Source organism: Eretmochelys imbricata, chromosome 6, assembly GCF_965152235.1.
Source record: "Eretmochelys imbricata isolate rEreImb1 chromosome 6, rEreImb1.hap1, whole genome shotgun sequence".
Classification (NCBI taxonomy): domain Eukaryota; kingdom Metazoa; phylum Chordata; order Testudines; family Cheloniidae; genus Eretmochelys; species Eretmochelys imbricata.
The window spans coordinates 9359598-9386220 of record NC_135577.1 but is presented as its reverse complement, the minus strand read 5'-3'; the positions used below and the strand labels follow the sequence as shown (position 1 = coordinate 9386220).

Genomic DNA, 26623 nt, shown 5'->3' with positions numbered 1-26623 from the left:
TGCGGGGAGGGATGAAAGTGGGGCACAGGGAAGTTAGCGGGGGAGGGGATGGGATCAAGGGGGCAGTGGGGCTAGGGATGGAGAAGCCTCTGTGCCAATGAGCAAGGAGATGGAGGAGGGGCAGGGGCAGGCCTCAGCAGGGTGTGTCCATCTTCACTCGGAGAGCTGGCGAGATCCTGCCCAGAGTTGGGGGCAGGTGGGGGGAGCCGAAGGGTGCAGGTCAGCAGTGGGGTTGTGGGGAGGGGGTGCAGGCGGTGAGGAAGGTGACAGCACCGAGGAGGGAGAGAAGGGATGTGGAGAGAAGGAGGCTGGATGTTTCAATGGCTGGCAGTTGAAGCGAGACTAATTCCAACTGAAATAAGGGGCACATTTTCAACAATGTAATTAACCAATGAGACAGCTTCCCAAGGGTCCTGGTGGATTCTCCACCCCAGGGAATTTTCAGATCCAGACTGGATGTGTTTCTAAAAGCTCTGCTCTGGTTCAACCAGGAGTTATTTCGGGGCGGTTCTCTGGTCTGTGCTATACAGGAGGTCAGATGAGATGATCACAATGGTCCCTTCTGGCCTTGGAGTCTAGGGGCTTGTCTACATGGTGCAGCAGGGCGCATGTGGGTGTGAATTCCCAACCCCACTCGTGCACTCACTGACTGGTGTGGACCCTACTTGTGCCCAACACTTCAGGGCACCTCGGCATCCACAGCCCATAGTGCGCATTGCTGCATGCATAGACAAGCCCTGAGGCTCTAGGGCTGTGTGGCCCCAAGAAGTGGGAGCAGGAGGTGAGTGCGGGGGCTGAGTTGCATGCAGACAGCAGGGGAGAGGTCTGGCAGCAAACAGTGGCCTGAAGGCAGAGCTAAATCCCAGTGCTGCATGGTGCCAGCTAGGCACATTGCTCAGGACAGCCCTACCCTTTCAGTGCCCCGTCGGCCTTGCTGCATGGCATGGAGCCACGGGTCCAGTGCTCTGGAGCAGCTCTGGGACAGTTTGGGAGGACCCCTTCAGGGCGCCAGACCCCCTTCAGGTCTTACTCTGTTACCGCCTCCCAGGACTGAAGCTCTAAGCCTCAAGCACTCATTTCACGCCGCAAGCTCCCTTCAGCGAGTTCGCCTGAGCTGGGCACCCGAGGGAGCAGGACACCCCCCAGCTTAGCATGTGCTGTGGCTCAGCCACGGCTGTAAAAGCAGCAGGGTCAGTAGCATCTGGACCAAGGCATGGCAAGTCCTTGGTTAGCACAGAGAAAAGAAAGTTATGGCTTGGTCCATTCTGGATCCCCAGAGCCCCAGCCACACGGCATGACCCCCTTGGCTCCCCTTCTGTCCCTATGTGCCCCTGTGTCCCAATTCCCAACCTGGCCCCTCCTCAGTCCTTTGTTAACCAGCTGGTCACACACGGCTGGCTGCCTGTGGGGGACTGGGCCATCCATTGTCGTTGCTAAGTACCAAATGTCCTGCCATTTGCCATTGCCTCCATGGACTCTCCAATGGCCTGGGCCCCAAACCTGAGACAGCAACTACCAGCCACACCTTTCTCATAGCCTGCCCGAGAGTCAACTGCCTTTTCCCACCCCTAGTTAACCATGCAGCATAGAGGGGAAACTGAGGCACACACTGTATTCATACAAAACACAGAAAATCCCCACTTTGTCACATGGCTGCATTGAGATCTAAAGTGCCATGGAGCCAAAGGGCCCCAATAGCAGGGAGAGCAGCTTGGGGAACGTGGGTTGTGCTGCTGTGTGTGCCCTCTGCTGGGCAAACCCCAAGAATGTGGTGGGGTGGAAAGGCGGGTGCCAGGACCAGACTGGTGTACTGTGAATCCAGGGCCCTCACCCTGTGTCTCTGCCCCTCTTTCAGGCAGGAAGAGCGACTCCCACTTCACCTCAGAGGATCTCAAATCTCTGGGCTATCACATTTGCGACACGTTGCTAGATTTCTGTGACCCCGACCGCACCAAGGTGAGAGCTGGCTCCACGCAGCCCTGCTGCAGGGTCTAGGGGTGGGACAGGGGTGGGAGTGAACAGGGGCTGCTCGGGGCTAATTTGTGCCAGGGCTGAGCCCTGGCACCTCCGAACCTGGCAGTTCATAGCCCCGGCACCTCTGGGCCTGGCAGTTCATAGCCCCAGCACCTCTTTCATTACAAATTAAGCCCTGGGCTGCTGTCTGTGGGTCCAAGCACTCGCTGGATTCCAAGTTTCTCATCAGTGGGAAACGGTGTCGAAAGGCGTGAGTGCTGCGCCCAGGGAATTTACACCCACCGGTCCCGCTGCTCCTCCCTGGGCTCCGACCCTCATCTCAGCCACCTCCCTGGCATCTCAGTCACCCAGCCTAGGAGCCTGCCGAAGCCCCAACCCCTCCTCAGCTTTCCAGAGCTACCAGCCTCTTCCCTGCCTTGTGCCTGCAGGCTGAGCCACACAAACATACATGGAGGGGTCCACCCTGGGCATCTTGTGACTGTAGTGATGAGTGCTAGGCTCCACAGTTGCCCCAGCTCTGGGCTTGCTGCAAGCCTGGGGATGTGCTCAGGGCATGGGAGAACACAGACCGGGGTGGGAACACACTGAGAAAAGGCAAGCGGGGCAGAGGGAGTGTCAGACATTAGGTCCAGGCACAGTGCAGACTGAGGGACACATGGAGATACTAAGACCTACACTAGCTGTGGCCACACCAGGGGTGTAGGGACGCAGGGGAGGAACAGTGTTATACCATGCGTGGGCACACTGGGGGATAGGGATGCCAGCGGAGGAGCAGTGTTATGCCAGCTGTGGGCACACCAGGGGCATAGGGAGCCAGGCAGAGGAGCAGGGTTATACCAGGTGTGGGCACACCAGGGGCATAGGGACCCAGGCAGAGGAGCAGGGTTATACCAGGTGTGGGCACACCAGGGGCATAGGGAGCCAGGCAGAGGAGCAGGGTTATACCAGGTGTGTGCACACCAGGGGCATAGGGACGCAGAGGGAGGAGCAGTGTTATACCAGCCATGGGCACACCAGAGGGGGTAGGGACGCAGGGGTAGGAGCAGTGTTATACCAGCCGTGGGCACACCAGGGGTGTAGGGATAGAGGTGGAGGAGCTGTGTTATACCAGCCATGGGCACACCAGGGTGTAGGGAGGCAGGCAGAGGAGCAGTATTATACTAGCCGTGGGCACACCAGGGGCATAGGGACTCAGCAGAGATGGCACCTTAACATATGTGTTTGCAATTACTGTGTTCCTTTGTGCACTCTGGAATTACTCTGCATTCCAGGGATGCTAGCACTCTTCCTGCAGTGCCCTGGTCACTTGCCAGCCCCTGCCAAGGATCTCTGTGTTGTTGACTCAACAGCGTGCCCTTGTTGCCAAGAAGGCCAATGGCATTTTGGGGTGTATAAGTAGGGGCATAGCCAGCAGATCGAGGGACGTGATCGTTCCCCTCTATTCGACATTGGTGAGGCCTCATCTGGAGTACTGTGTCCAGTTTTGGGCCCCACACTACAAGAAGGATGTCAGTCCAGCGGAGGGCAACAAAAATGATTAGGGGACTGGAACACATGGCTTATGAGGAGAGGCTGAGGGAACTGGGATTGTTTAGTCTATGGAAGAGAAGAATGAGGGGGGATTTGATAGCTGCTTTTAACTACCTGAAAGGTGGATCCAAAGAGGATGGATCTAGACTATTCTCAGTGATAGCAGATGACAGGACAAGGAGTAATGGTCTCAAGTTGCAGTGGGGGAGATTTAGGTTGGATATTAGGAAAAAACTTTTTCACCAGGAGGGTGGTGAAGCACTGGACTGCATTACCTAGGGAGGTGGTGGAATCCCCTTCCTTAGAAGTTTTTAAGGTCAGGCTTGACAAAGCCCTGGCTGGGATGATTTAGTTGGGATTGGTCCTGCTCTGGGCAGGGGGTTGGACTAGATGGCCTCCAGAGGTCCCTTCCAACTCTGTTATTCTATGATTCTATGATTCTATGACTCTCTGTACTGGACATCCCAGTCATGGAATCTTTGTCAGCTCATCCAAGGGTCTGAGCCCTGGCTGCCATGTTCCAGAGTCACTGCACGTGGGAGTTGCCCCCTCTGGCCCAAGCAGTTTGTCAGTACTCAGGGCCTTGCAGGTTTGTTTCTGTTAGGAGGAAAAACGGATACTTCGAGTCGGGGATATTCTAGGTTTAATCCCGTTCAGCTGAAAAGTATGCAAGCAGAGTTCTGTTCCACTGAGCACAGAAGGAACAAACAGCAGCAGGCAGTGTTCTTGCTCAGAAATCCCCCAGGTCTGTGCCCAAAGAGCTGTGTCTCTGCTTCCTACCAGGGCCATTCTCTCGACTGCTTGTCTTGCTGTCTGTGGCTTTTCTTTCTCTTACACACAGCTTGCCATGCCATCCCCTAGCCCATGTGTTCGCAGCCAGCCCTGGGTTGCCCTCAGACCACACAGTTTAACTCTGCCATGTCGCTGAGTGCCTTGGGCAGTAGCTTCTATTGTATTTGTCTCTCTCCATAAAGGGGCTTAATTGCTCCTTCCCTTTAGACTGTGTGTGCTGCAGGGGATGGGTTTGGCCAAGCAGAGACTCATGGAGTGCTCCCAAAAGTGAAACTCCTTCCATTGGAGGTGTGTGTGAGCTCTTGCCTCTCTACTCTCAGTTCCTGCAGTGTCTGTCCGAGCTCCAGGAGCTGCTGCAGCATCAAATCCATCAAAAGCTCAAGGATCTGGGCCGTGGGCAGGACTCAGACGGTGCCTGGAGCGACATCTCCCTGTCAGACATTGAGTCCAGGTACCGCCGCCCTGTCACCCTCCAAGGAGAACCCTCCTGAGCTCTGCTGCCCCAGGGACACCTGGTCCACGGCTGGCCAGGTCCATCTCCGGAGGAGCCTTGGAGGGAGGAGGGTGGGCTGAGCCCTTTGCACTCCTGGCAGAGGGTGTGCTGTGCCTGACTGGGGGAAGGCTGGCTGGCCCCATGAAACCCACTTCTCTGAGCCTAGAGACCCCAGAGCTGCGGGACTGTGCTCCTGGCCCGCGTTGGAGAACCCCCAAGCGACAGCTGCCCCCAGCTCATTCTGTCCCTAAAGCCCCGGGCCTTGGCTGCGCCCAGCACTCGGGACCTGCCAGGCAGTGTGAGTTCAGCAGGAGCCTTCTGGCTCACGGCAGGGAGGAGATTTCTGCTAGCAGGGGGCTCTGAACGCCACAGACACTGGCAGAGTGAGATCCAGCGGCTGGGAGCTGAAGTGACAAGTCCAGAGGAGAGAGAAGGGGCTGGGTTCAGCAGGGAGGGGAATGACCATTGGAACAGCTGGCCTGGGCAAGTCTCCGCCACTTGACATCCGTAAATCCAGACTGGATCGGGGTGGCTGGGGGCTCAGCTGGGGGTTCTGGGCTGGCAGCAGGGATGGCTGGGGGGGCCTGTCTTTTCTGCAGGGTGGTCCGAATGGGCCCTTGTGGCCTTGGCAGCCAGGAATCTGTGCAAACAGCTAAGGGGCTCTCTTTGCCTGGCGCAGCACCAGCGGCTCCAACAGCTCGCAGTCCGACGGCCTACCTGCTCATTTACTCAGCATGGCAGAGAAGGTGAGAGCCACACGGCTGCGGAGGGATGTAACTATGGGCAGCACCCAGGGGGCAATGTGAATGAGGGCTCATAGACCCCTGTGCGATGCCCCATGCCCAGCCCCCGGAAGTGAGGCCGTTACACTCCACATGGGGTGGCCATTCTCCTGCTAGCTCCCGGCTCCTCAGCTGCCCACCTGCCATTCTAGGAAGGGGCTGCTTAGGGGCTGCGTGGCGGCTGGAGGCAGACAGGGTGACGCTTTCTCATGGGAGGGGGCCAGGAGCACGTGGGGTGTGAATACAAATGTTTGCAGCACGCTGGAAATGGCGGGGCAGCATAGTCTGGCTGGGCTCCCTGATTCACTGGCAACCCGGGCTGCCCGACTCACCCTTCACCCTCCGCAGTGAGAGCTTTGGGTGTTAGGAAACCAGCTGCAGCGCCCGGGGCTGAGCTGGTCCCAGCTATTGCCGCAGTGGGAGCAGCCCAGGGAGGGCTGGGGCTGGGTCCGTCAGGGCTGGAGTCTGCTGCTGTTGGCGAATTCTGGAGGGGTGTATGTTGCTGAAGCACCGTCAGCGAGCTGCACACCCCAGGGCCAGGCCTCCTGCAGACGAGGGTAGCGGGATGGGCCAGATGGGGGCCAGTTTTGCAGGTGACGTGTTACCATGCCTTGGCCTCGACGTGGGTTTCTTTGGCTCGATCGAGGGCTGTGGGTGGTGGGGAACGGTGTGTTTCCGGGGGAGCAGGGCTGTCCCCTGGTGGAGCTGTGCTGAGCGCGGGGTCCTTGCTCACCCCACCAGTTCCAACAGAAGAAGAAGAAGCGGCTGCGGACAAGGAAGGAGAGGAACGAGCTGCATCAGAAGTACGCCTCGATCCAGGGGCTGACGTGCCAAGACAAGACCTTGGTAAGGCGCACGCCAGATGGGGCACACCACGGAGCTGCCTCCTCCCTGGGACAGCGAGGCAGGGGCCTGCAAAGGCCTCCCAATGGATGAGTCCTCCATGACGGGCCGGCCTTGGGTAGCTCTCTGGCTGGTTGAAGGGTATTGTGGGTGCATTTCTGCATGTGCCCTTGTTCAGCTTCCTGCCCTGCAGGGAGGGAGAAGCAGCCAGCAGGGAGACTGAGGCCTTGGCCACATACACACGTCGCAGAGTGACTCACGCCCGGCCACACTGGTGGGCTCCGTGCCCTGGGGCCCTTCCCAGTGCGTGTAGTTCCTCCCTTGGGGGAGCGCCCTGGCTAGTGCTCGCTCTGCCAGCAGCTGGCGGAGGGTGTGTGGGAGGAGAGGGTTGCTTTGCTTTCTTTCGGAAATACCCCTCTGGGTCTCCTTGCAGGTGGCTGGGGAGAGAAGGTTGGGGAGCCCCATCTGCCGGACCCACCAGCCTGTCAGTGCGGTGAAGGACAGCTCTGGCAAACAGGTGCAGTGCAGTTCCCCTCTCCCTCCGCTCACAGCCACAGTACCATCTGCTTGGCCCCACTGCATAGCCAGGGCCAGAGGGTGCTGCTGGAGCTGGGCTCCCGGGGACTGCAATGGGGTCTGCGCCTGCAACTCCAAGTTGGGGGCGTTGGAGATCGTCTGTCTCCCTGACCCCTGGCAGAGGATGGAGTCTGAAAGGGCTCCGGGTTCGAGACACTGTAACACTCTCGCAGCGGGGATGGACATACACACGTAGGGCTCTTCCCTGGCAGCAGGGGCGGGGCAGCAGAAGGCTCATCCATGCCAGCAGGAGGAAGCAGACACACACACACACACACTGAAAAAACACTGACACTCTCTTAATTATTCTCTGCTGCCCGCCACCCCACGCACACAGATCTGGTGCAGGGTGGTTCAATTTTTGCTCCTTCTTCCTTTAACGTCCCTTCGCCAACTGCCTGTGCCCTGCCTGTCTGAGAGCCGGGCATCCGCTGCCATAACCCCGACTCCCCCATGCAACCTGCTTGTTTGTCTCAATAACCTGTTAGGTCTGCTCTGGGACCCCATGTTTGTACAGCTCCCAGCACGGTGAGGGCTGAGGCCTCCAGCCGCGGCTGAGGTAGCAAGTTTGACCCCAGTGCCAGGGGCCATGGTGAATGAGCGGGGCGCAGAGGTAGAGCAGCTCCTTCCCAACTCCCGTCACTGCAGGGTCCCTATTTCCATTCTGATAGGGTGGGCAGAGGGAGGAGTATGTGCCCCCCACAGCACGACAGGTCTCCTGTGCATAGCTAAAGGGCTGGAGCAGACCTGCGGCACTGCAGATCAGGGCGCTACTGAAGGAGAATCGCTCCTACAGAATCGGTGTGTTCCAGCTCATACAGTAAAGTCCACGGGGATCAGGTGGGAGGCCCAGGGCAAGAGCCAACTTACCCGCTAGATTCTCATGGCAGATGGGGATTTTACACTGGCCAGAAAGCAGCTGTCAGAGCACCCCATTCTTGCTAGAAAATGGGGCTGGACTTTCAGAAGAGCTGCATACTCTGGTGTGTGCCGGCCCTGAGCTCTCTGGAAACCTGGCCATCTGCGTCGCGTGGGAAAGGCAGAGCCCTTCCAGGTGTGGCCCAAGCAGCTTCACTACAAGCAGTGACATGGCTGCCGTGTGCACAGGCCCATGCCTTGTTTCCCGAGCCGGAGCCGCCGAGCCGGAGCCGTGGCAGGAGGCGTGGAGAGAGACTTACAGTGTCCATGTTTCCCCACACAGGGCAGGACTCCAGAAGCTGGCCTCATTTCAAATCTGCAGAGGAGAAAACCTAATGCCCGCCAGGAGAAGCTACCAGGTCTGGGTGCAAAGTGGTCTTGGCACACGTCGTGTGCTAGAAAGGGTGTGTGTGTACATGGGTGTGTGTAATTAGGGAGTAACATGAGCTGGTCCATAATTAAAGCTGCTACCAAGTTTCCATTATAAACTCAGTTTTGTCACTCCACCTAAAACCCACAAACCAAAGGAGTTGCAGGCTCAGAATTGGGAGACTAGTTCTGGGGCAGAGGCCGAATTTCTCTGCCACACTGGAAATGAATTGCCCAACCTGCTCCTTAGCTATAGATGCTCCAAAATAGTGTTCTTCACAGCCCCAAAAAGCTTCAAACGCTGGTTTGCCCTCCATAGCAACCAAGCCCTGAGAGCAGGAGTAAGATAAAATGTAGCTACCTTGCCCGGGCTGAGATGCAGTGCCCAGCTCCAGGGTCATTCCATCCAGTCCCCTGATCCAACTCCCATTGTCTTGGAGGGCACCAGATGCCTGCTGGAGACCTTAAGATCCCAGGGTATGTCTACACTGTGCAGACTATATTGGCATAGCCCCCTCGTGTAGATGCAGCCTATGCCAATGGAAGGGGTTTTCCAGTCACTGTAGGAACTCCAGTTCTTCTTCGAGTGCTTGTTCACGTCAGTTCCAATCAGGGGTGTGCATGCCACATGCACAGTTGTCGGAAAGTTTCCCTTAGCAGCTCCCATTGGGTTGGCTGTGGAGCCCCCGGAGTGGCACCTTCGTGGCATTCAATATATGACTCACAAATATATTTGTGGACAGGTTGGAGAGAGTCCAGCGGAGGGCAACAAAAATGATTAGGGGGCTGGGGCACATGACTTATGAGGAGAGGCTGAGGGAACTGGGGTTATTTAGTCTGGAGAAGAGAAGAGCGAGGGGGGTTTTGATAGCAGCCTTCAACTACCTGAAGGGGGTTCCAAGGAGGATGGAGCTCGGCTGTTCTCAGTGGTGGCAGATGACAGAACAAGGAGCAGTGGTCTCAAGTTGCAGTGGGGGAGATCTGGGTTGGATATTAGGAAACACTATTTCACTAGGAGGGTCATGAAGCACTGGATGGGTTACCTAGGTAGGTGGCGGAATCTCCCTCATAGAATCATAGAATATCAGGGTTGGAAGGGACCTCAGGAGGTCATCTAGTCCAACCCCCTGCTCAAAGCAGGGCCAATCCCCAATTTTTGCCCCAGATCCCTAAATGGCCCCCTCAAGGATTGAACTCCCAACCCTGGGCTTAGCAGGCCAATGCTCAAACCACTGAGCTATCCCTCCCCTCAAAAAGGTTAGTTAAACTAACAGTAATAATTTCTGATAACCCACTACCATCGGACCAGCCATAACCCACTACCATCGGACCTGCCTCCTTAGAGGTTTTCAAGGCTCGGCTTTATAAAGCCCTGGCTGGGATAATTTAGTTGGGTTTGGTCCTGCTTTAAGCAGGGGGTTGGACTAGATGACCTCCTGATGTCTCTTCCAACCCTGATATTCTATGATTCTATGACCCTGACGACCAGCTCCTCCTCAGTTCCTTTTTACCGCCAGTGACAATCGTTGGAACTGCGATCGGTTGGTTTGCAAGTGCTTCCCTTAGTGTTCTTTCATATAGTTAGCTTATCCTAGTTTAGTTGTAGTTAGTCTTAGTTGTTAGTGTATATATTGTCTATAGTGAGTTTTGGGAGCGGGGTTTCCTCAGACTCCGGGACATGCCGCGAGCCCAAGGCTTTAAACCCTGCGGAACCTGCAGCAAGCCTATGCCAGCGAGTGACCCCCACAACTTGTGTCTGGGAGAGATGCACCAGATGGAAAGGTAAAAGATCTGCAGGGCTTTCCGCCCCAGAACTAAAAAGGAGTGAGATTTCTGATTGAAGCAGTTGTTCATGGAATCTGCCCTTCATCCCCAGTCTGCTGCGGACCGCCAAGACCCCACACCGAGCACGTCTGTAGGGAGTGCCCTGGCATTGGTAGGTGACATGCAGGGGCGGCAGGTTTGTAGAAATGTTGGTGGTGCCCAGAACCCGCCCCCCCAAACTCCGCCCCCCACCTGCCTAAGGCTCTGGGAGGGAGTTTGGGTGGGGGGAGGAGGTCTGGGGTGCAGGTTGGGCTGGGGCAGGGGATTGGGGTGCAGAAGGGGTGAGAGGTTGCGCTCTGGGAGGGAGTTTGGGTGGGGGAGGGAATCTGGGGTGCAGGCTCTGGGACGGAGTTTGGGTGCTGGGTGCAGGCTCCGGGCTAGGGCAGGGGGTGGGTGTGCAGGTGGTGGTGAGGGGTTCAGGTTCTGGGACAGAGTTTGGGTGCTGGTTCTGGGCTGGGAGTGGGGATGCAGGCTCAGGGAGGGAGTTTGGGGACAGGAGGGGGTGCAGAGGGAGGGGGTGCAGGTTCTGGAACAGAGTTTGGGTGTAGGCTCTGGGCTGGGGCAAGGGGTGGGGATGTAGGAGGAGGTGAGGGGTGCAAGCTCTGGGAGGGAGTTTGGGGGCAGGTGTGGGAAGGGGGTAGGGGTGCAGGCTCTGGGATGGAGTTTGGGTTCTGTGTGCAGGCTCCGGGCTGGGGGTGCAGGTTCTGGGAGGGGGTGGCGGGGTGCGGCACTTACCTGGGGCTTCTAGGCAGGGTAGGCCGGGAGTCTCCATGTGCTGCTACCCCCAGACACTGCCCCCGCAGTTTCCCACTGGCCTCAGGGGCGCTTGGGGTGGGACACAGACCCACCCCGCCCAGGGGCTGCAGGGAGGGGCCAGCAGGCAGGTGGAGCGAGCAGGCAGGAAGCCGCTCAGCTCTGCTGCGCTGCCGGTGGTGAGTGGGGGCCCTGTGCTGTTTTAAATGGCCCTGGGGATGCGTGGGGGGGCGCCCATGGCAGAAGGCAGGGCCGAGGGAGAGACCCGGCCTCAGACAGTGCAGGAGCCGGGCCCGTGGTGCCTGGGCACCGCGGGCCCATGGAACTCGTCGCCCATGGTGACACGGTGCTGAGGAAGCGCTCTAGTCTAAGAGACCCGGCACTGGCGCTCCCTGGCACCGCAGCGTGCACAGACAACCCGGCACCACTCGCACTCACTGGTGCAGTACAAGCGGCATAGAAAAGCCGACAGGGGGCGCTCCCCGGTGCAGAAAACAGTGGCACCTGCAGGCGCAGCACTGGGGCATTCCGTGAAGGAGCCCTCAGCGTCCAGGCAGCAAGAGTCAACGCCGTCAACTTCGGTTCCCACGGGGGACTGTCAAGTCTGGCACACGACTCCCAGGATGGGCAGTGCCACGTGGCGGAGTTGGAGTTACCCTCCACCCCAGGACTTAATAGTGATGACAGCTCCTCAGCCCCCTGTGATCAGAGATAAGCCCCCCGGTGCTGCCACGACCTACATCATCTAGAGGCAAGCTGGCCATGATGCAGCGGTCACCCTCTCCTGCCTGGCACCATTCGCCTTGACACCTCTCCAGATCGCCACCCTCAAGGCACTGCTGTCTGGCACCGGACTCCGCAAGGGGTTCCCTGGCACCGGTGGCATGATGCTCCCCAGCACCAATGAGGGAGCGGCAGTGATCCCCGGCTCTGAGAGAAGATTGGCACTGACCCTCGGTATCATACTCTCAGTACCAGTTCCTGGCATCGGATCCACGACATCGGATTCCCGATTTCAGTCCCCGGCCCAGGTGTCTCCACACTGGTCCCCTGCATCATCAACTTGGCACAGGTCCCCGGCGCAGCACCATGCGGCGCCACTGTGATCATCTCGGTCGAGATCCGTGTCTTTGGACTCGGATGGTGACTCGTACTATTCCCGTCACAGCAGGCATAGATCCAACAAGCGATGGAGGAAGGCACCAATGGCATGGCAATCCCAGTGGCAGCCTCTGGTGCAGTGGCCTTTTTGGGCTCCCATTTGGTGGCCTCGGAGCACCGACCACCCAGACAGCCAAGGACCGGCCTATGCCCCATGGTTCTGAGGCGACCGTGGCGCAAGCAACCACCGAGGCAACTCGGTGGCATGACTCATTGCAAGGCCAGGCTACTGTCACCTCAGCTATGGTCACCATAGAAGTCCCAGAAGCTGAACAGGAGGAGGTCAGGGAGCTGGAGGGTCAGAAGGATCTCGTACAACCTTTGGCCTCCTCATCTTTGTCCCCGGACGAAGCAGTGGTAGGAGCTTCAACTTCGGGGCCCCCCACAATTGACCACAGGGCCCACCAGGACCTTCTACGAAGGATTGCCCGTAACATGGGGTTACAGGTGGAGGAGGTGATGGAACCTGAAGACCCCATGGTTGACATCCTTGCGCCAAAGGGCGTCCAGGGTAGCTCTGCCACTGATAAAAACTATCCAGAGCAATATTAAGACTCTGTGGCAGACTCCTGCCTCAATCCCGCCCACCGCCAGGGGCCTAGAGTGCAAGTACTTCGTTCCCTCCAAGGGGTACGAGTACCTGTTCTCTGACTCACAGCCATGCTCCCTCATAATATCGGCAGTGAATGAGAAAGAGAGACGGGGGCAGCAAGGGCTGGCCCCTAAATCCAAGGAGTCTAAAAGGATGGACCTTTTTGGCAGGAAAATATACGCAACCCGTGGGCCTCCATGTTGAAGTTTAAGTAGCTGATTCCACCAGACTCCAGAGCCAAGTTCTCGGCTATCACTGATGAAGGGAAGGCAGTGGTGTGAACCTCCCTCCAGGCTTCATTGGACTTGGCGGACTCAGCTTCCCGCACCCTTTCCTCAGGAGTAGCCATGAGGAGAAGCTCATGGCTACAGGCATCTGGGTTGCCCCCAGAGCTGCAGCAAACTCTGCAGGACCTACCATTTGAAGGCACAGGGTTATTTTCGGAGCAAACAGACTCCAAGCTGCACAGTTTAAAAGACTCCCGGGTGACTATGAAGTCATTAGGTATGCATACCCTGGCAACCCTGTTGGACGCCTTTCCCCCGATCCCTCTTGTGCACAAGCCACTTCTCAAGATCCGCAGAGGCAGAGTGGAGGTAATTCTGGTGGCCTGAGTGTAGCCCGACAACACTGGTACTCCATGCTCCTAGAGCTGCCAGTGGACACTCCAATCGAGTTACCACTGCATTCCGATCTGATCACTCAGGATCATGGTCACCTTCATCACCTGGACCTCCAGTCATAGAATCATAGAATCATAGAATATCAGGGTTGGAAGGGATCTCAGGAGGTCATCTAGTCCAACCCCCTGCTCAAAGCAGGACTAATCCCCAACTACATCATCCCAGCCAGGGCTTTGTCAAGCTGAACTTAAAAACCTCTACAGAAGGAGATTGCACCACCTCCCTAGGTAACCCATTCCAGTGCTTCATCACCCTCCTAGTGAAAAAGTTTTTCCTAATATCCAACTTAAATCTTCCCCACTGCAACTTGAGACCATTACTCCTTGTTCCGTCATCTGCTACCACTGAGAACAGTCTAGAGCCATCCTCTTTGGAACTCCCTTTCAAGTAGTTGAAAGCAGCTATCAAATCCCCCCTCCTTCTTCTCTTCTGCAGACTAAATAATCCCAGTTCCCTCAGCCTCTCCTCATAAGTCATGTGCTCCAGCCTTCTAATAATTTTTGTTGCCCTCCACTGGACTCTTTCCAATTTTTCCACATCCTTCTTGTAGTGTGGGGCCCAAAACTGGACACAGTACTCCAGATCAGGCCTCAGCAATGCTGAATAGAGGGGAATGATTACTTCCCTCGATCTGCTGGCAATGCTCTTACTTATACAGCCCAAAATGCAGTTAGCCTTCTTGGCAACAAGGGCACACTGTTGACTCATATCCAGCTTCTTGTCCACTGTAACCCCAGGTCCTTTTCTGCAGAACTGCTGCCTAGCCACTCGGTCTGTAGTCTGTAGCAGTGGATGGGATTCTTCCGCCCTAAGTGCAGGACTCTGCACTTGTCTTTGTTGAACCTCATCGGATTTCTTTTGGCCCAATCTTCTAATTTGTCTAAGTCCCTTTGTATCCTATCCGTACCCTCTAGCGTATCTACCACCTCTCCCAGTTTAGTGTCATCTGCAAACTTGCTGAGAGTGCAGTCCACATCATCCTCCAGATCATTAATGAAGATATGGAACAAAACTAGCCCCAGGATTGACCCTTGGGGCACTCTGCTTGATACCAGCTGCCAACTGGACATGGAGCCATTTTATCACTAGCCGTTGAGCCCAACGATCTAGCCAGCTTTCTATCCACCTTATAGTCCATTCATCCAGCCCATACTTCTTTAACTTGCTGGCAAGAATACTGTGGGAGACGGTATCAAAAGCTTTGCTAAAGTCAAGGAATAACACATCCACTGCTTTCCCATCATCCAGAGAGCCAGTTATCTCAGCATAGAAGGCAATTAGGTTAGTCAGGCATGATTTGCCCTTGGTGAATCCATGCTGACTGTTCCTGATCAATTTTCTCTCCTCTAAGTGCTTCAAAATTGATTCCTTGAGGACCTGCTCCATGATTTTTCCAGGGACTGAGGTGAGGCTGACTGGCCTGTAGTTCCCAGGATCCTCCTCCTTCCCTTTTTTAAAGATGGGCACTACATTAGCCTTTTTCCAGTCATCCAGGATCTCCCCCGATCGCCATGAGTTTTCAAAGATAATGGCCAATGGCTCTGCAATCACATCCGCCAGCTCCTTTAGCACTCTCAGATGCAGCACATCTGGCCCCATGGACTTGTGCTCATCCATCTTTTCTAAATAGTCCTGAACCACTTCTTTCTCCACAGAGGGCTGGTCACCTCCTCCCCATGCTGTGCTGCCCAGTGCAGCAGTCTGGGAGCTGACCTTGTTCGTGAAGACAGAGGCAAAAAAATCATTGAGTACATTAGCTTTTTCCACATCCTCTGTCCATAGGCGCCAACTTTTCCTGGTGCTAGTGGGTGCTTGACCCCCCCCCGCCCCTGGCCCCACCTCGACTCCACCCCTGCCCTGCCTTCTCCCACCCCTGCTCCGCCCCCATTCCAACCCCTTCCCCAAAGTCCCCAGCCCAACTCCGCCCCCTCCCTGCCCCTGTTGGACTTCTTTCCCAAATCCTCGCCCTGGCCCCGCCTCTTCCCCGAGCGCACTGCATTCCCCCTCCTCCCCCCTCCCTCCCAGCACTTGCTGCCGCTAAACAGCTGTTTTGCGCCGCCAAGCACTGGGAGCTAGGGGGAGAAGCGGGGAAGGCATGCTCAGGGGAGGAAGTGGAGGCAGAGGTGAGCTGGGCGAGTAGCTGCCGGTGGGTGCAGAGCACCCACCAATTTTTCCCCGTGGGTGCTCCAGCCCCGGAGCACCCACAGAGTCGGCGCCTATGCCTCTGCCACTAGATTGCCTCCCACACTTTCCTTGACCTTCTTGTTGCTAACATACCCATAGAAACCCTTCTTGTTACTCTTAATATCCCTTGCCAGCTGCAACTCCAAGTGTGATTGGCCTTCCTGATTTCACTCCTGCATGCCTGAGCAATATTTATATACTCCTCCCTGGTCATTTGTCCAATCTTCCACTTCTTGTAAGCTTCTTTTTTGTGTTTAAGATCAGCAAGGATTTCACTGTTAAGCCAAGCTGGTCGCCTGCCATATTTACTATTCTTTCTACACATCGGCATGGTTTGTCCCTGTAACCTCAATAAGGATTCTTTAAAATATAGCCAGCTCTCCTGGACTCCTTTCCCCCTCATGTTATTCTCCCAGGGGATCCTGCGCATCAGTTCCCTGAGGGAGTCAAAGTCTGTCCCTCCATCTCACAGCCTGGAAGCTTCATGGTTAAACCCCATGGAGCTTCTGTGCTCAGAACCAGGATGGGAGGTCCTACTTGGCAGTAGGAAACCATCTACTAGGACCACATATCTAGCTCAGTGGAAAAGGTCCACTTGCTGGTGTGACCAGCAGCGTACATCTCCACTCCAGGCGTCAGTACCACTCATTCTAGAGCACCTTCTGTACCTGAAACAACAAGGCCTGGCAGTGTCATCCATCAAAGTACATCTTGCTGTTATCTCAGCCTTTCACTCGGGAGCATCTGGCCAATCCGTATTTGCTAACCCCATGGTAAGCTGTTTCCTCAAGGGTTTGGAATGCCTATATCTTCAGACCAGACAGCCTGTCCCAGCATGGGACCTCAATCTTGTCCTCTCCAAATTAATGGGGCCCCTTTTGAGTCAATAGCAACTTGTTGCCTTCTCTATCATGGAAGGTAGCCTTCCTGGTGGCCATCACATCAGCTAGGAGGGTGTCAGAGCTAAAGGCCCTTGTCTCTGATCCACCCTACATGGTCTTCCACAAGCATAAGATGCAACTCAGGCCTCACCCAGCCTTGCTTCCCAAGGTAGTGTCACTCTTTCATACTAACTAAGACATTTTTCTACCTATCTTCTAGCCTAAGCCTCATGCCAGTAGTCGAGAGCAGAGGCTACACTCATTGGATGTTCAACGAGTGCTAACATTCTACATTGAGCATATTTAGCTGTTCAGGAAGTCAAACCAGCTGTACATGGTGGTAGCAGACCGGATGAAAGCCCTCCTGCTCTCATCTCAAAGAATATCTTCCTGGATCATGTCCTGCATCCACACGTGCTACGAGCTGGCCAAGGCGCCAGCCCCAGCTCCTACGGCACACAAGGGCACAGGCCTCGTCAGCGGCATTCCTGGCCCAGGTCCCAATACAAGAAATTTGCAGGGCAGCAACATGGTCCTCGGTGCATATTTACCTCTCACTGTGCTATCACCCAACATGCCAGAGATGATGCAGCATTCGGCAGAGTGGTGCTCCAATCAGCAATTCCTTAACTCCGACCCCACCTCCAGGGTAGAACTTGGGAGTCACCTGATTGGAATCTACGTGAACAAGCACTCGAAGTAGAAAAAACGGTTACTCACCTTCTCGTAACTGTTCTTCAAGATGTGTTGTTCACATCCATTCCAATACCCACCCTCCTTCCTCTGTTGGAGTAGTCGGCAAGAAGGAACTGAGGGGGCGCTGGGTTGGCAGGTCATATATTGAGCGCCATGAAGGTGCCACTCCAGGGGGGCTCCATAGCCAACCCGACGGGAGCTGCTAAGGGAAAACTTTCCAACAACTGTGCGTGCAGTGCGCACACACCTGATTGGAATGGACGTGAACAACACATCTCGAAAAACAACAGTTACAAGAAGGTGAGTAACCGTTTTTCCCCCGAATGATGGTAGCTATGTCCATGGAAGCTGCCTTGTCACAGCTGTGTTTGCACTGGAGGTTTTGTCAGGAGAGCTACACTGGTCAGGGCTGTGGTTTCTTCACTCCCCTGACCAGCGTTGCTGTATTGATCCAACTTTTCAGTGGAGATCAAGCCAGCCCCAAACACCAAGGGGTGGGGGTGGCAGCATGGATGAACCTGAGATGAAGAGAACACGCTTCCCTTTGACAAGGGTAAGAGCTAAGCCTGTCTCTTTGCCAGCAGCGCTCCACACAGCCACTCGCTGCGAGGCCCTCCCTGCATGAAGGAGCAGGGCCCACCCAAGTCCGTCAGATGGCCCCATCTCGAGAGAGAGCCTGTGTACTAAGAGGGGATGTCTGCTAGTGTGGCGTGGCCAGGCCCTGGTTGGAGAACTGGGGGAGAGGGGGCATGCCTCTGCTCTGCTGCCTTCGAGTCTCTTGCTAGTCTCAGACCTCCCCTGCCTGCTCCCAGAGGTTCTTAGGAGGGCAGTGCAGAAGGGGAGCTGGGAGGCAGCAGAGTGAGGGAGACTGGTGAGGGGGGAGCAGCAGACTCTTTGAGACTCTCTGAGCCCCCTGCAGGCTACCCAAGATGGCCCCCATCATCAGGACACTTGCCCTGTCCCCCACTTCCACACTGGTGCAAGGCATGTGCCCCCATCGCCCGCTTGCATAGGGTCTACAGTGTCCCTCATGAACCCACCCCTTGGAGCTGGGCAGATCCCGATGAAGCTCTCTGTAGGCCAGTTCCCAGTTGTGGCTTGCTAAGGGCATGGGTGGGGTGTGTGTGTGTGAAGGAATGGGTGGACCCCCCTGTCAGAGCAGACCTGCCACAGCTCCCAGGCACTGGGCTGCGTCCCTAGGCTCAAACCCTCTGCCCCCACAGTTTGTCTGCTCCCAGAAGAGCGTCTATGGGAGAGTAAGCTGTGTCACCGGCACAGCCCTGGGCCTGAGCGCTTATGGAAGGCCCGGCAGCCCCAGCCCCTGCTTATCACCATGCTGACCCTGCCGCAGCCCCAGAGACCCGTCGGCGTGTCACCCATCAGAGAGCACCCCCCGCCCTTCCATGCCCAGCTGGACGGAGAGCCACACGGCAGCCAGCATGCAGGTGAGGGCGGGAGCGAGCTGGCACCACAGTGGGGGAGTGCCCTCCTGCAGGGGGAATGCGCACTCAGGTCAAAGAGACAGGCCAGGCACCTGCCATGGTCCAGAGTGGCCCCCCCCAGTCCCACATTCCAGAGCCTGGCAGATCTGGGCTGTTCCTGGGAACTTCCTACCCCCCTCGGCCCCAATGCCTGGCAGAGCTGGGCTGTTCCTGGGAAATTCCTCCCCCCCACCCCACCAGAGCCTGGCAGAGCTGGGCTGTTCCGGGGAAATTCCTTTCCCCTCACCATGAGGATGGTGGTATTTGGGTCCTATTCATAGGTGCTGAAACAAGGGGTGTGTGTGGGGGGGGGTGACCGCACCCCTGGCTTGAAGTGGTTTCCATCATGCACAGGGTTTACAGTTTGGTTCAATGGCTCTCAGCACCCCGGCCCCATCCCTACTGCAAGGTAAACACCCCCATGGGATCCACGTGGGTCCCACTAGGGGTAGCCAGTGGGTGCAAAGTGTGCGAGAGGACTCTCTCTCCCCCATCAGAGAGGGAGCTGACGATCTGTGGTGGGGGAAGGGCAGTGGTGGATTAATGATTTTGCCGCCCAAGGCCCTGAAATAATTGCCCTCCCCCCCCCCCCCGAGCAGCTCCCGGCCCCCCCGTCGCAGCTCACCTCCGCTCCAACTCTGACTCCTCCACTGAGCACATCGCCGGGTCCTGCTTCTCCCTGCTCCCTGCCAGTGCTTGTGTGCAAAACAGCTTTGCGAAGGGGGGGAACGTGGCGCGCCCAGGAGAGGAGGCGGGGCCGGGGCGGGGATTTGGGGAAGGGGACCAATGGGGGCAGAGGGGGTGGGGAAGGGGTGGAGTTGGGGCAGGGGTGGAGGGCACGAACTGGCACCGGGGGAAGAAGCTTCTGGCTGCTATTATAAATTTGCCGCCCTAGGCCTAGGCCTTGTCGACCTAGGCGTTAATACACAGCTGGGGAAGGGAGAGGAATCTCTCCAGTAATGGCTGTACCCTGGAAGGGCACTGGGGTCTCCTCTCGCTCACCTCCCACACATCCCGTGGAGCCGCACCTAGAGCCAGAGCAGGTGTTGCTGGATCCTGTTGCTTCTTAGTGCTCTGACCTTTGCCTCTCTTCTGTCTCTAGGCCGCTCAACGTTGGCGCACTCTGCATCCACGGTTGGAGCCAGCCCAAGCAGGTACCGTGCTGGGGCCCACGCCCCCTGCCCCAGCCAGGGCTCCCTACCCTGGCAGGGTAGGTGTGTAGAATGGAGGGGAGGGGGTACCCGAGGCGGAGCCCAGCTGTGGGCCTGAGGGGGTCTGACCGCTCAGCACACGCAGTGGCCGCACTCCTGCCCCCAGCTTCCCCAGCCCTAAAGAGCACCCCTGCCTGCTTCGCTCTGCAGGGACCCAGCGCCAGCGGGGCTCCTTCGGCTCTGCAGCTGAGGAGGCAGGACTAGAGCATTCATTGATCAGGGAATGGGGCACTCTGAGCCTTCGACTGGCACGGGGGCTCCATAAAGAAACAGCCCAGGGGTTTCTGTGGGCATACATCCCTTTGAGCGCAAATGTGGGAGGGGCAGATAAGTGGCAGGGTCGAGAGGTCGGTCCAGCCAGAGATCCTTCAGGAACTGGAAATCCAGGCTGAGCAAAGCCAGCAAACCTCAGCCAGCAACATGCAAAGGGGAACTTAGCTCTTGGGGGGCTGAGCAGTAGATAGCTGAGGGCATAAAAGCTCCCAAGAGGCAGTCCTCCTTTGAGTGGCTACAGACATGTTTCCACTCAGGCGCGTGAGTGCCCAGCACAGCAAAGCTGGAGAACTTTGTGTAGCAGTACCCGCTGGGGCAGCACATGCGCCCTGTCCCTCCTCAGGGCCCCTCCTGAGGCAATATAAGGGCAGTGCCCACCCCCCGCACTCAGTTCCTTCTCACCACCCACAGCCTGATTTGCAGTTTCTCATGGTTATTGCACCACAGCAAGATCACTCTGTGTGCCTTGTAAATAGTTTTAGCCCCATTAGCTACCTAGTTAGTGAGGGTTAGCAGTTCCATGAGTGGCTGGTTAGTTAGTAAGCCTGGCGCTATGCCTTCACCGAATTTTAAGCACTGTCCTTCATGTGGCTGTCCCGTCTAGTGACCACCACATTTGATGCTCGTTGTGCCTGGGAGAGGGGCACAGGAAAGGAAAATGTTTGTTGCTGGACACCTACGCCTGAAGTAACATCTCCAGGAGCAACCCCAGGAGGATCTGGGAGCTTGCATAGCTCACCCGGCCTCACAAACTGTGTTGGAGCTAGTGTCAATTTCTGATAGACAGCCAGACTCAGGTTCTTCTCCATGGAGAAGGGACCATTCTCCTTCCTGTAGTCCTCCAAGGAAGAGGGCTCACAAAACTAATCAGAGCCATTCCGGGGCTCAGAGACTCTTCCTTCTCTTCTAGGAGGAGTGTGCGGAGCATTAGCAAGTCTCCTTGAGTGTCCAAAATAGAGCAGGACGAGGACCATCTACCCGCTCCCCAGTACTGAGAAGCAAACTGCCCAGTACCATACCGTCAGTTCTGGCAATATCTTCAGGACACATCTGTTGAGTCCGGTGCCAGCACATTGGCACTGACAGTACTGACCACAGGCTTTTCAGGCAGCAGCTGATTTACTCTGCCTCTCTGTCCCAGATTCACCTCTGACACAGGAGTCCTCATCTGTGGGGAAGCCCCCTGCAGTCCTGGGCCAGTGTGGGTCAGTTGCTTTCGACTATGGACAGTTACTGGCTTCTCCCTTGTTACCGGTTAAGAAGCGCACCAAAGAGGTGGATCTGGTCCCATCATCAGCACCAAGACATTCTGCTTGGGTACCAATACCGTTTTCGGCTCCGACGATAGCGCTAGTCCCAGTCTCCAAACCTTCAGTACCAAGCCATTCTTCGGCTAGGGTACCGATCTCTGCACAGGACTGACAGCCTTTCCCGTACTGCATTTTAGTGCAGCCTCAACTTCCCAAGCAGTACTCATGCCACTGACTACTGTACCATCCTTGGTACCAGTCCAGTCTCCTCACCGGACCTCAAACAGATTGGGGTACTTAGTGGGCTTGGCAGGTTTAACTCATCTGTTCACTATTTGGGGTGTTCCTTGCAATCAGGCTCAGAATCCTTCTCTCTTTCTTCCATCCCCTTCCTCCAGAAGATCATTACCAAGACAACAGCGTTCCCTCAGCAGGGACATGAGTTCTTGGGCCGGTACATACTGGCTTCCTGTACCACATTAATTTCCTCTCTGGCCTCCTTGGAGTGCCCACCGCTCTTCAAGATCTCAATCATCAGCTCACTCCAGAGCTGTTGTCCTTCGGTTGTCTCACTTCCTGGACCACCGAGACTGGAGACACAAACTGATACAGCTCCCACTGAGTCTACTACAGCAGAGTGACCCCTTATCACGGGCACAAGCCTTACCATAGGGGAGCCCATCTGTTCCACTTCCTGTCATCCTCCTCACCAGACGATTCCACCAGAAGACTTTAAGTCTCACCAACACTCCTTAAGGAGGATGACTACAGCCTTTCTTCAAGAGCTTCAGACTCTATGCGCTTCAAGGGCCATAGAAGAAGTTCCCCTCCAACACTGGGGGAAAGGGGTTCTACTCAGGTTACTTCTGATCCCCACGTCCAAGGGAGGGCTGACACCTATACTCGACCTCCAAGGTCTCAACAAGTAAACTCTGAGTGATTTACAATGTGCCAAGTTTTTTCTCTCTCACATCAGGGGCACGTCTGTTTATATAAATCCTGACAATACCACTGCAATGTAGTGTGTGAACAAACCAGTTCAACAAACCACTTCAATCAGTTCTGTTGGGAAGTGATAACTTTTTGGCACTTTTGCATCAAGAAAGACTTTACCACAGCTGCCTACATTCCAGGTGCCCAGAATCAATTGTCCAATCAGCTCAGCAGGAATTTCTCCAAGAATCATGAGTGCTCTGTGAAGGTCCATCTTCAGGGACTGGGGCTTTCCATCTGGCAACCTATTTGCAACAAAAGACAAGAAGTGCTGTCAGTTTTGCTCTAGAGCAGGTCACAGTCCAGGCTCTCTGACCAATGCCCTCAACTGAATTGGGGATCAGCCTTCCCCCAATTCTGCTTGTCCCTCAGGTCATTCTCAAAATGAAGCTGGATCAGGCCAAACAGATGCTCATTGAACTAGCCTGGCCAAGACAATGTTGGTTCTCCAGCCTTCACAGCCAGTTGATCCAATGTCCTGTGCCTCTTGCGCTCTTCCTGGACCTACTGTCTCCGCACCATGGCGGCAGTTTGCATCTCATGGTATGAATGCTGCGTGCTCAGATTAAGTGGAAAAGAACTGTTCAGAGGCAGTCCAACAGGTTCTGCTAATAATATGAAGCTATCTACTAGATCAACCTCTTCGGCCAAGTGGAAATGCTTTTTGGGTTTGTCATTGACTCGGGGAATTCGATTGGTACTAGTCCGGATTCAGGACATTTTAGATTACCGGTTACATCGTAAACCATGGGGCCTGCTCTCAGCCATTGAGGGTCAACTTGGCACCAATCTCAGTGTTTCATTCCCTGATCCACGGGAAGTCGGTATTTTCCAGCCCCATGGTTGTTAGATGTCTGCAAGGTGTTGTTTGCCTCTTCCCACCTATAAAGAAGGGGTTCCCCTGTTGGAACTTAACACTGTGCTTGCTGCCCTTACAGGGCCGCTATTTGAGCCTCTAGCAACCTGTACTCTGTCCTTCCTTTGCCAAAAGACCGCCTTTCTTATTGCTATAACGTCAGCAAGGAGGGCAGGTGAACTCAGGCCCTAATGACAGGACCTCCAGACATTCAGCTAGTGAAAGACAGAGGAGCCTTAAGGCCACATCCAAAATGTTTGTCTAAAGTTTCACCACGTCACCTTAACCAAACTATACAGTTGCCTGTATTTTTCCTAAGCTGCACTCCAGTGCAGATGACCAGCACCTTCCTATGTTGCATGTCAGACGAACCTGGCTTTCTGTCTGGATGGGACTAAGCCAGTTTTATTATCACTGTGGCGTGATGTCTCCTGTGCAGACCAGACGAGCGGTCAAGTGGTTTTGGCGCAGACAGTTTCCAGACAGATTACTTCCTGCATTACAATAGGGTGTAGCAAACACCAGGCTGCCTTAGTGGCATTTCTCATGGTTGTTCCCATATTAGATATATTCAGGGCTGCTACTGAGTCTTCCATATCCAACTTTACCAAACTACATGGTCAGGAAGGCTTCTAGGGCGGAAGTGAGCTGTGGAAGAGCAGTTCTGCAGTCGCTATTTAAATAGACGCCGAGCCACTACTGCTTGCAAGTCACCCAAGTGGTCTGCACATCTACAACCACTGGGAGAAGAAATGGTTACTCATGGTTACAGTTACTGTTGTTCTTTGAGAGGTGGGTGCAGTCGTGTACTCCCCGGCATGCCCTCGGGTCCCTCTGCATCGGAGTCTCCAGACAAATGGCTGCCAGTGTGAAGGAACTGACGGGGGCTGGGCTGGGGTCCTGGGGGTGCGTGCGGTACCCCAAGGGGCTTTGCTACACAGAGTTCTCTGGCTTTGGGGCACTGGGCGTGCCCACCTGAGTGGAATGCATGTCTGCCCCCACCCCTCGCAGAACAATGGTCGGAGTGCAGGTAAGGAACGGTTTTCCCTGTAAGCCAGTCAGAAGCCAGCGGGAGCTGGGAGAGGGATCGGAGCGCCGTGGATACTGGGCTTCGTTTTCCCCTGGCCACTTGCAAAACCCTAAGAACCAGCTGACTAGAAAATGAGGTCATTTGCAGCAGCTGGATCCTGGGAGCTGCTTAGCCAAATGACACCAAATTTGCAGCACAAACTCTACCCCAGCTCCTCAGTGGGCATGGCAGCTTTCAAGACAATCTGAGCATGTGTGTGGATTGTAGAATAAACGGACCAGGGCTTTTAACTGACCAGCTGTAGCTGTAGGGGTCCCAGGGATTCCTAGTCCAGGCTGTCATGGTGGTGAGGGTGAGCTTGCTACTGAGCTGCGCTCTAATGGGTGAAATCTGGGGGAGCCCTGCCTGCGGCAGCCCTGGGTTAGGCTAGGGAGCCTTCTCCCTGGGGAGTTTTCTGGGAAGGGGGGGCTGAGCCCTGCCGCTGTGACTTTTGGCTCTAATCTGCCTCCTCCCTCTGCAGTGCACAGTGAGAATGGGGGGGCCTTGTTCCTGGGATCAGAGATGCCCCCTGATGCACCAGTGTAAGGGGGGAGCAGAGAGGCAGCGTTCAGTGGTATGAGCACAGAACAGCTTATTACACTTCCACTCTGAGCCTCAGCTTCCTGCTCCAGGGGGTGCTCACTCTCTGCCCGCCCCCCTGCTATCTCCAGAGGGATGGGGCTCTCCCCACAGGAGCCCCTTCCCTCTGGCTCAGCGGCATTACCAGGTTAACAGCTGGACAGGGCTGGGAAGGGCCAGAGCCTGACCTGAGGCCAAGGACTGGATCCCTGCTGAGCTGGGGCACGTAACAGTGACGCTGACACCTCAGAGTCTTCCTGGAAGCGGGGGGAGTGTTGGGGGGCCATTGGCCGTGGGGGCCGTGGGAAGAGCGGGCACACAGGGGAGGGGACATGATGGAGAGATGGCGACCCAGGTTGTCAAGGGAATGGGGCAGGGATGGGCAGAGCCCCTGGAGTGGTCTGGGAAATGGGGGCAGGGGATGGGGTGGCAAGGGAGCTTGTGGGAGGCCCGAGGGAATGGGGACAGCACTTCTTGGGGGAATGAAGTAGGGCCATGATGGAGCTGGGGAAAGGCCCAGAGGGGAGGGGGCACAAGGGACTGGAGAGAGAGCAGCTTACGGTGGGAGGAGAAAGGAGCTTGAAGGTAAGAGGTTGATGGGTTGGGACAGAGGTGGGGGATATGGCAGAGAGGATGGGCTCAGACCCAGCAGCCCCAAGGCCTGAGTGAGCCCGGCTGTGTCTGTTCCTCAGGTCTGTGTGGTGGGGCCCCGAGCAGCCCACTGTGACTCTACTGCTGAGCAGAAACCTCTTCCGGAGACCCCAGGTCCCTGGCCAGAGCGTGCCCGTTGGATCCCACAAGCTGAAGCAGAGCCAATCGCAGCACCTTCTGCCTCCCAGACGAGTCACATGGAGCCTGCTGGAGCTCCAGCCCCCCTGCATGGAGCCAGAGAGACGCAAGAGCCCCTCCTGGCCCAAGTAAGGGGCTGCAGGGCTGGGCCTCTCCCTGCCAGAGCCCCCTCCCGCCTGCATTGGCAGGCTAATTAAAGGGCTTTGGAACAGTCATCCGGGCTCCCTCCCTGAAAGGGGCTGTGAAGATCAGCGTGGGGCAGGACCCCTCTGATGACTGTCTCTGAGAGCTGCCGGCGCTGGGCAGAGGAGCCCCACAGGCTGCTCAGGGCTCCAGTGGGGGCCTGGCTGTTCAGAGTACAGGCTGACTGCATCATGAGCGTTGCACCGTGGCCTTTCCTTGTGCTGGCACAGAACCCCGGCCGGCCGGCATGCGGCAGATACCACGCACACATGGCTGTTAACAGCCCACAGGCTGGGAGAGCAGCTGTCAGCCCACAGCCCCAGCGCCGACTGGCTGTGTTCGTCTCTCGCTGCACTGTCCCTGTCTTCTGCAGGGTGTTGGCTCCATCTGGCCCAGCCCATCAGCACTATGGCCTTGGGCCTGCCCTTCCCTTTTCTGCCCGTATCCTGGGTCCACCAGGGCCAGGCTTCCGAAGCACAGTTCTCCCTCTCCGCTCCCGAACAGCTCCAGACGGCCGGGGGGCACGTGGCATGGTGCCATCGGGCCGTCCTGATTGTTAAAATATCTACTATGCTTTCTCAAAGCAATGATGCAGCCAGGGGCAGCCTGGGTCAAAGAGAAAACCACCCCGGAGAAACCGGGCGTGGGGTGTTATTTCAGCAGGGCCAGGGCATGCCTGGTTGCCAGCAGTAACCTGGTCAGATACGTTCATTAAAGAGTCCGGAGGTCACTGCAGGCTGGTCATTTCTTGCAGACGGCCGCAAGCTGGGCTCTTCTCAGGGCTGGGGGGAGAAGGGGCGATTGGCCTCCAAAGCCTCTCTGAGGTGCCGAGATGGGGGCTCTGCACCCCCCTGCTGGCTGCATGGGAAGCATTGCAGGGCTCAGAAG

At 56.3% G+C, this 26623-nt stretch overlaps 1 protein-coding gene across 1 annotated transcript in view; it reads left to right on the top strand.

Moving 5' to 3' along the window:
- AGBL2 (AGBL carboxypeptidase 2) overlaps window positions 1-25684 on the top strand; it is a 45658-nt gene extending 19974 nt beyond the window's left edge. The window contains exons 10-18 of the mRNA XM_077819802.1: window positions 1856-1956; window positions 4617-4747; window positions 5469-5535; window positions 6313-6417; window positions 6848-6931; window positions 8192-8267; window positions 10154-10213; window positions 19635-19686; window positions 25456-25684. Of these exons, the coding sequence (XP_077675928.1) occupies window positions 1856-1956; window positions 4617-4747; window positions 5469-5535; window positions 6313-6417; window positions 6848-6931; window positions 8192-8267; window positions 10154-10213; window positions 19635-19686; window positions 25456-25684 (905 nt within the window). The remainder of the gene's footprint in view (window positions 1-1855; window positions 1957-4616; window positions 4748-5468; window positions 5536-6312; window positions 6418-6847; window positions 6932-8191; window positions 8268-10153; window positions 10214-19634; window positions 19687-25455) is intronic.
- Window positions 25685-26623: the final 939 nt, after the last annotated feature.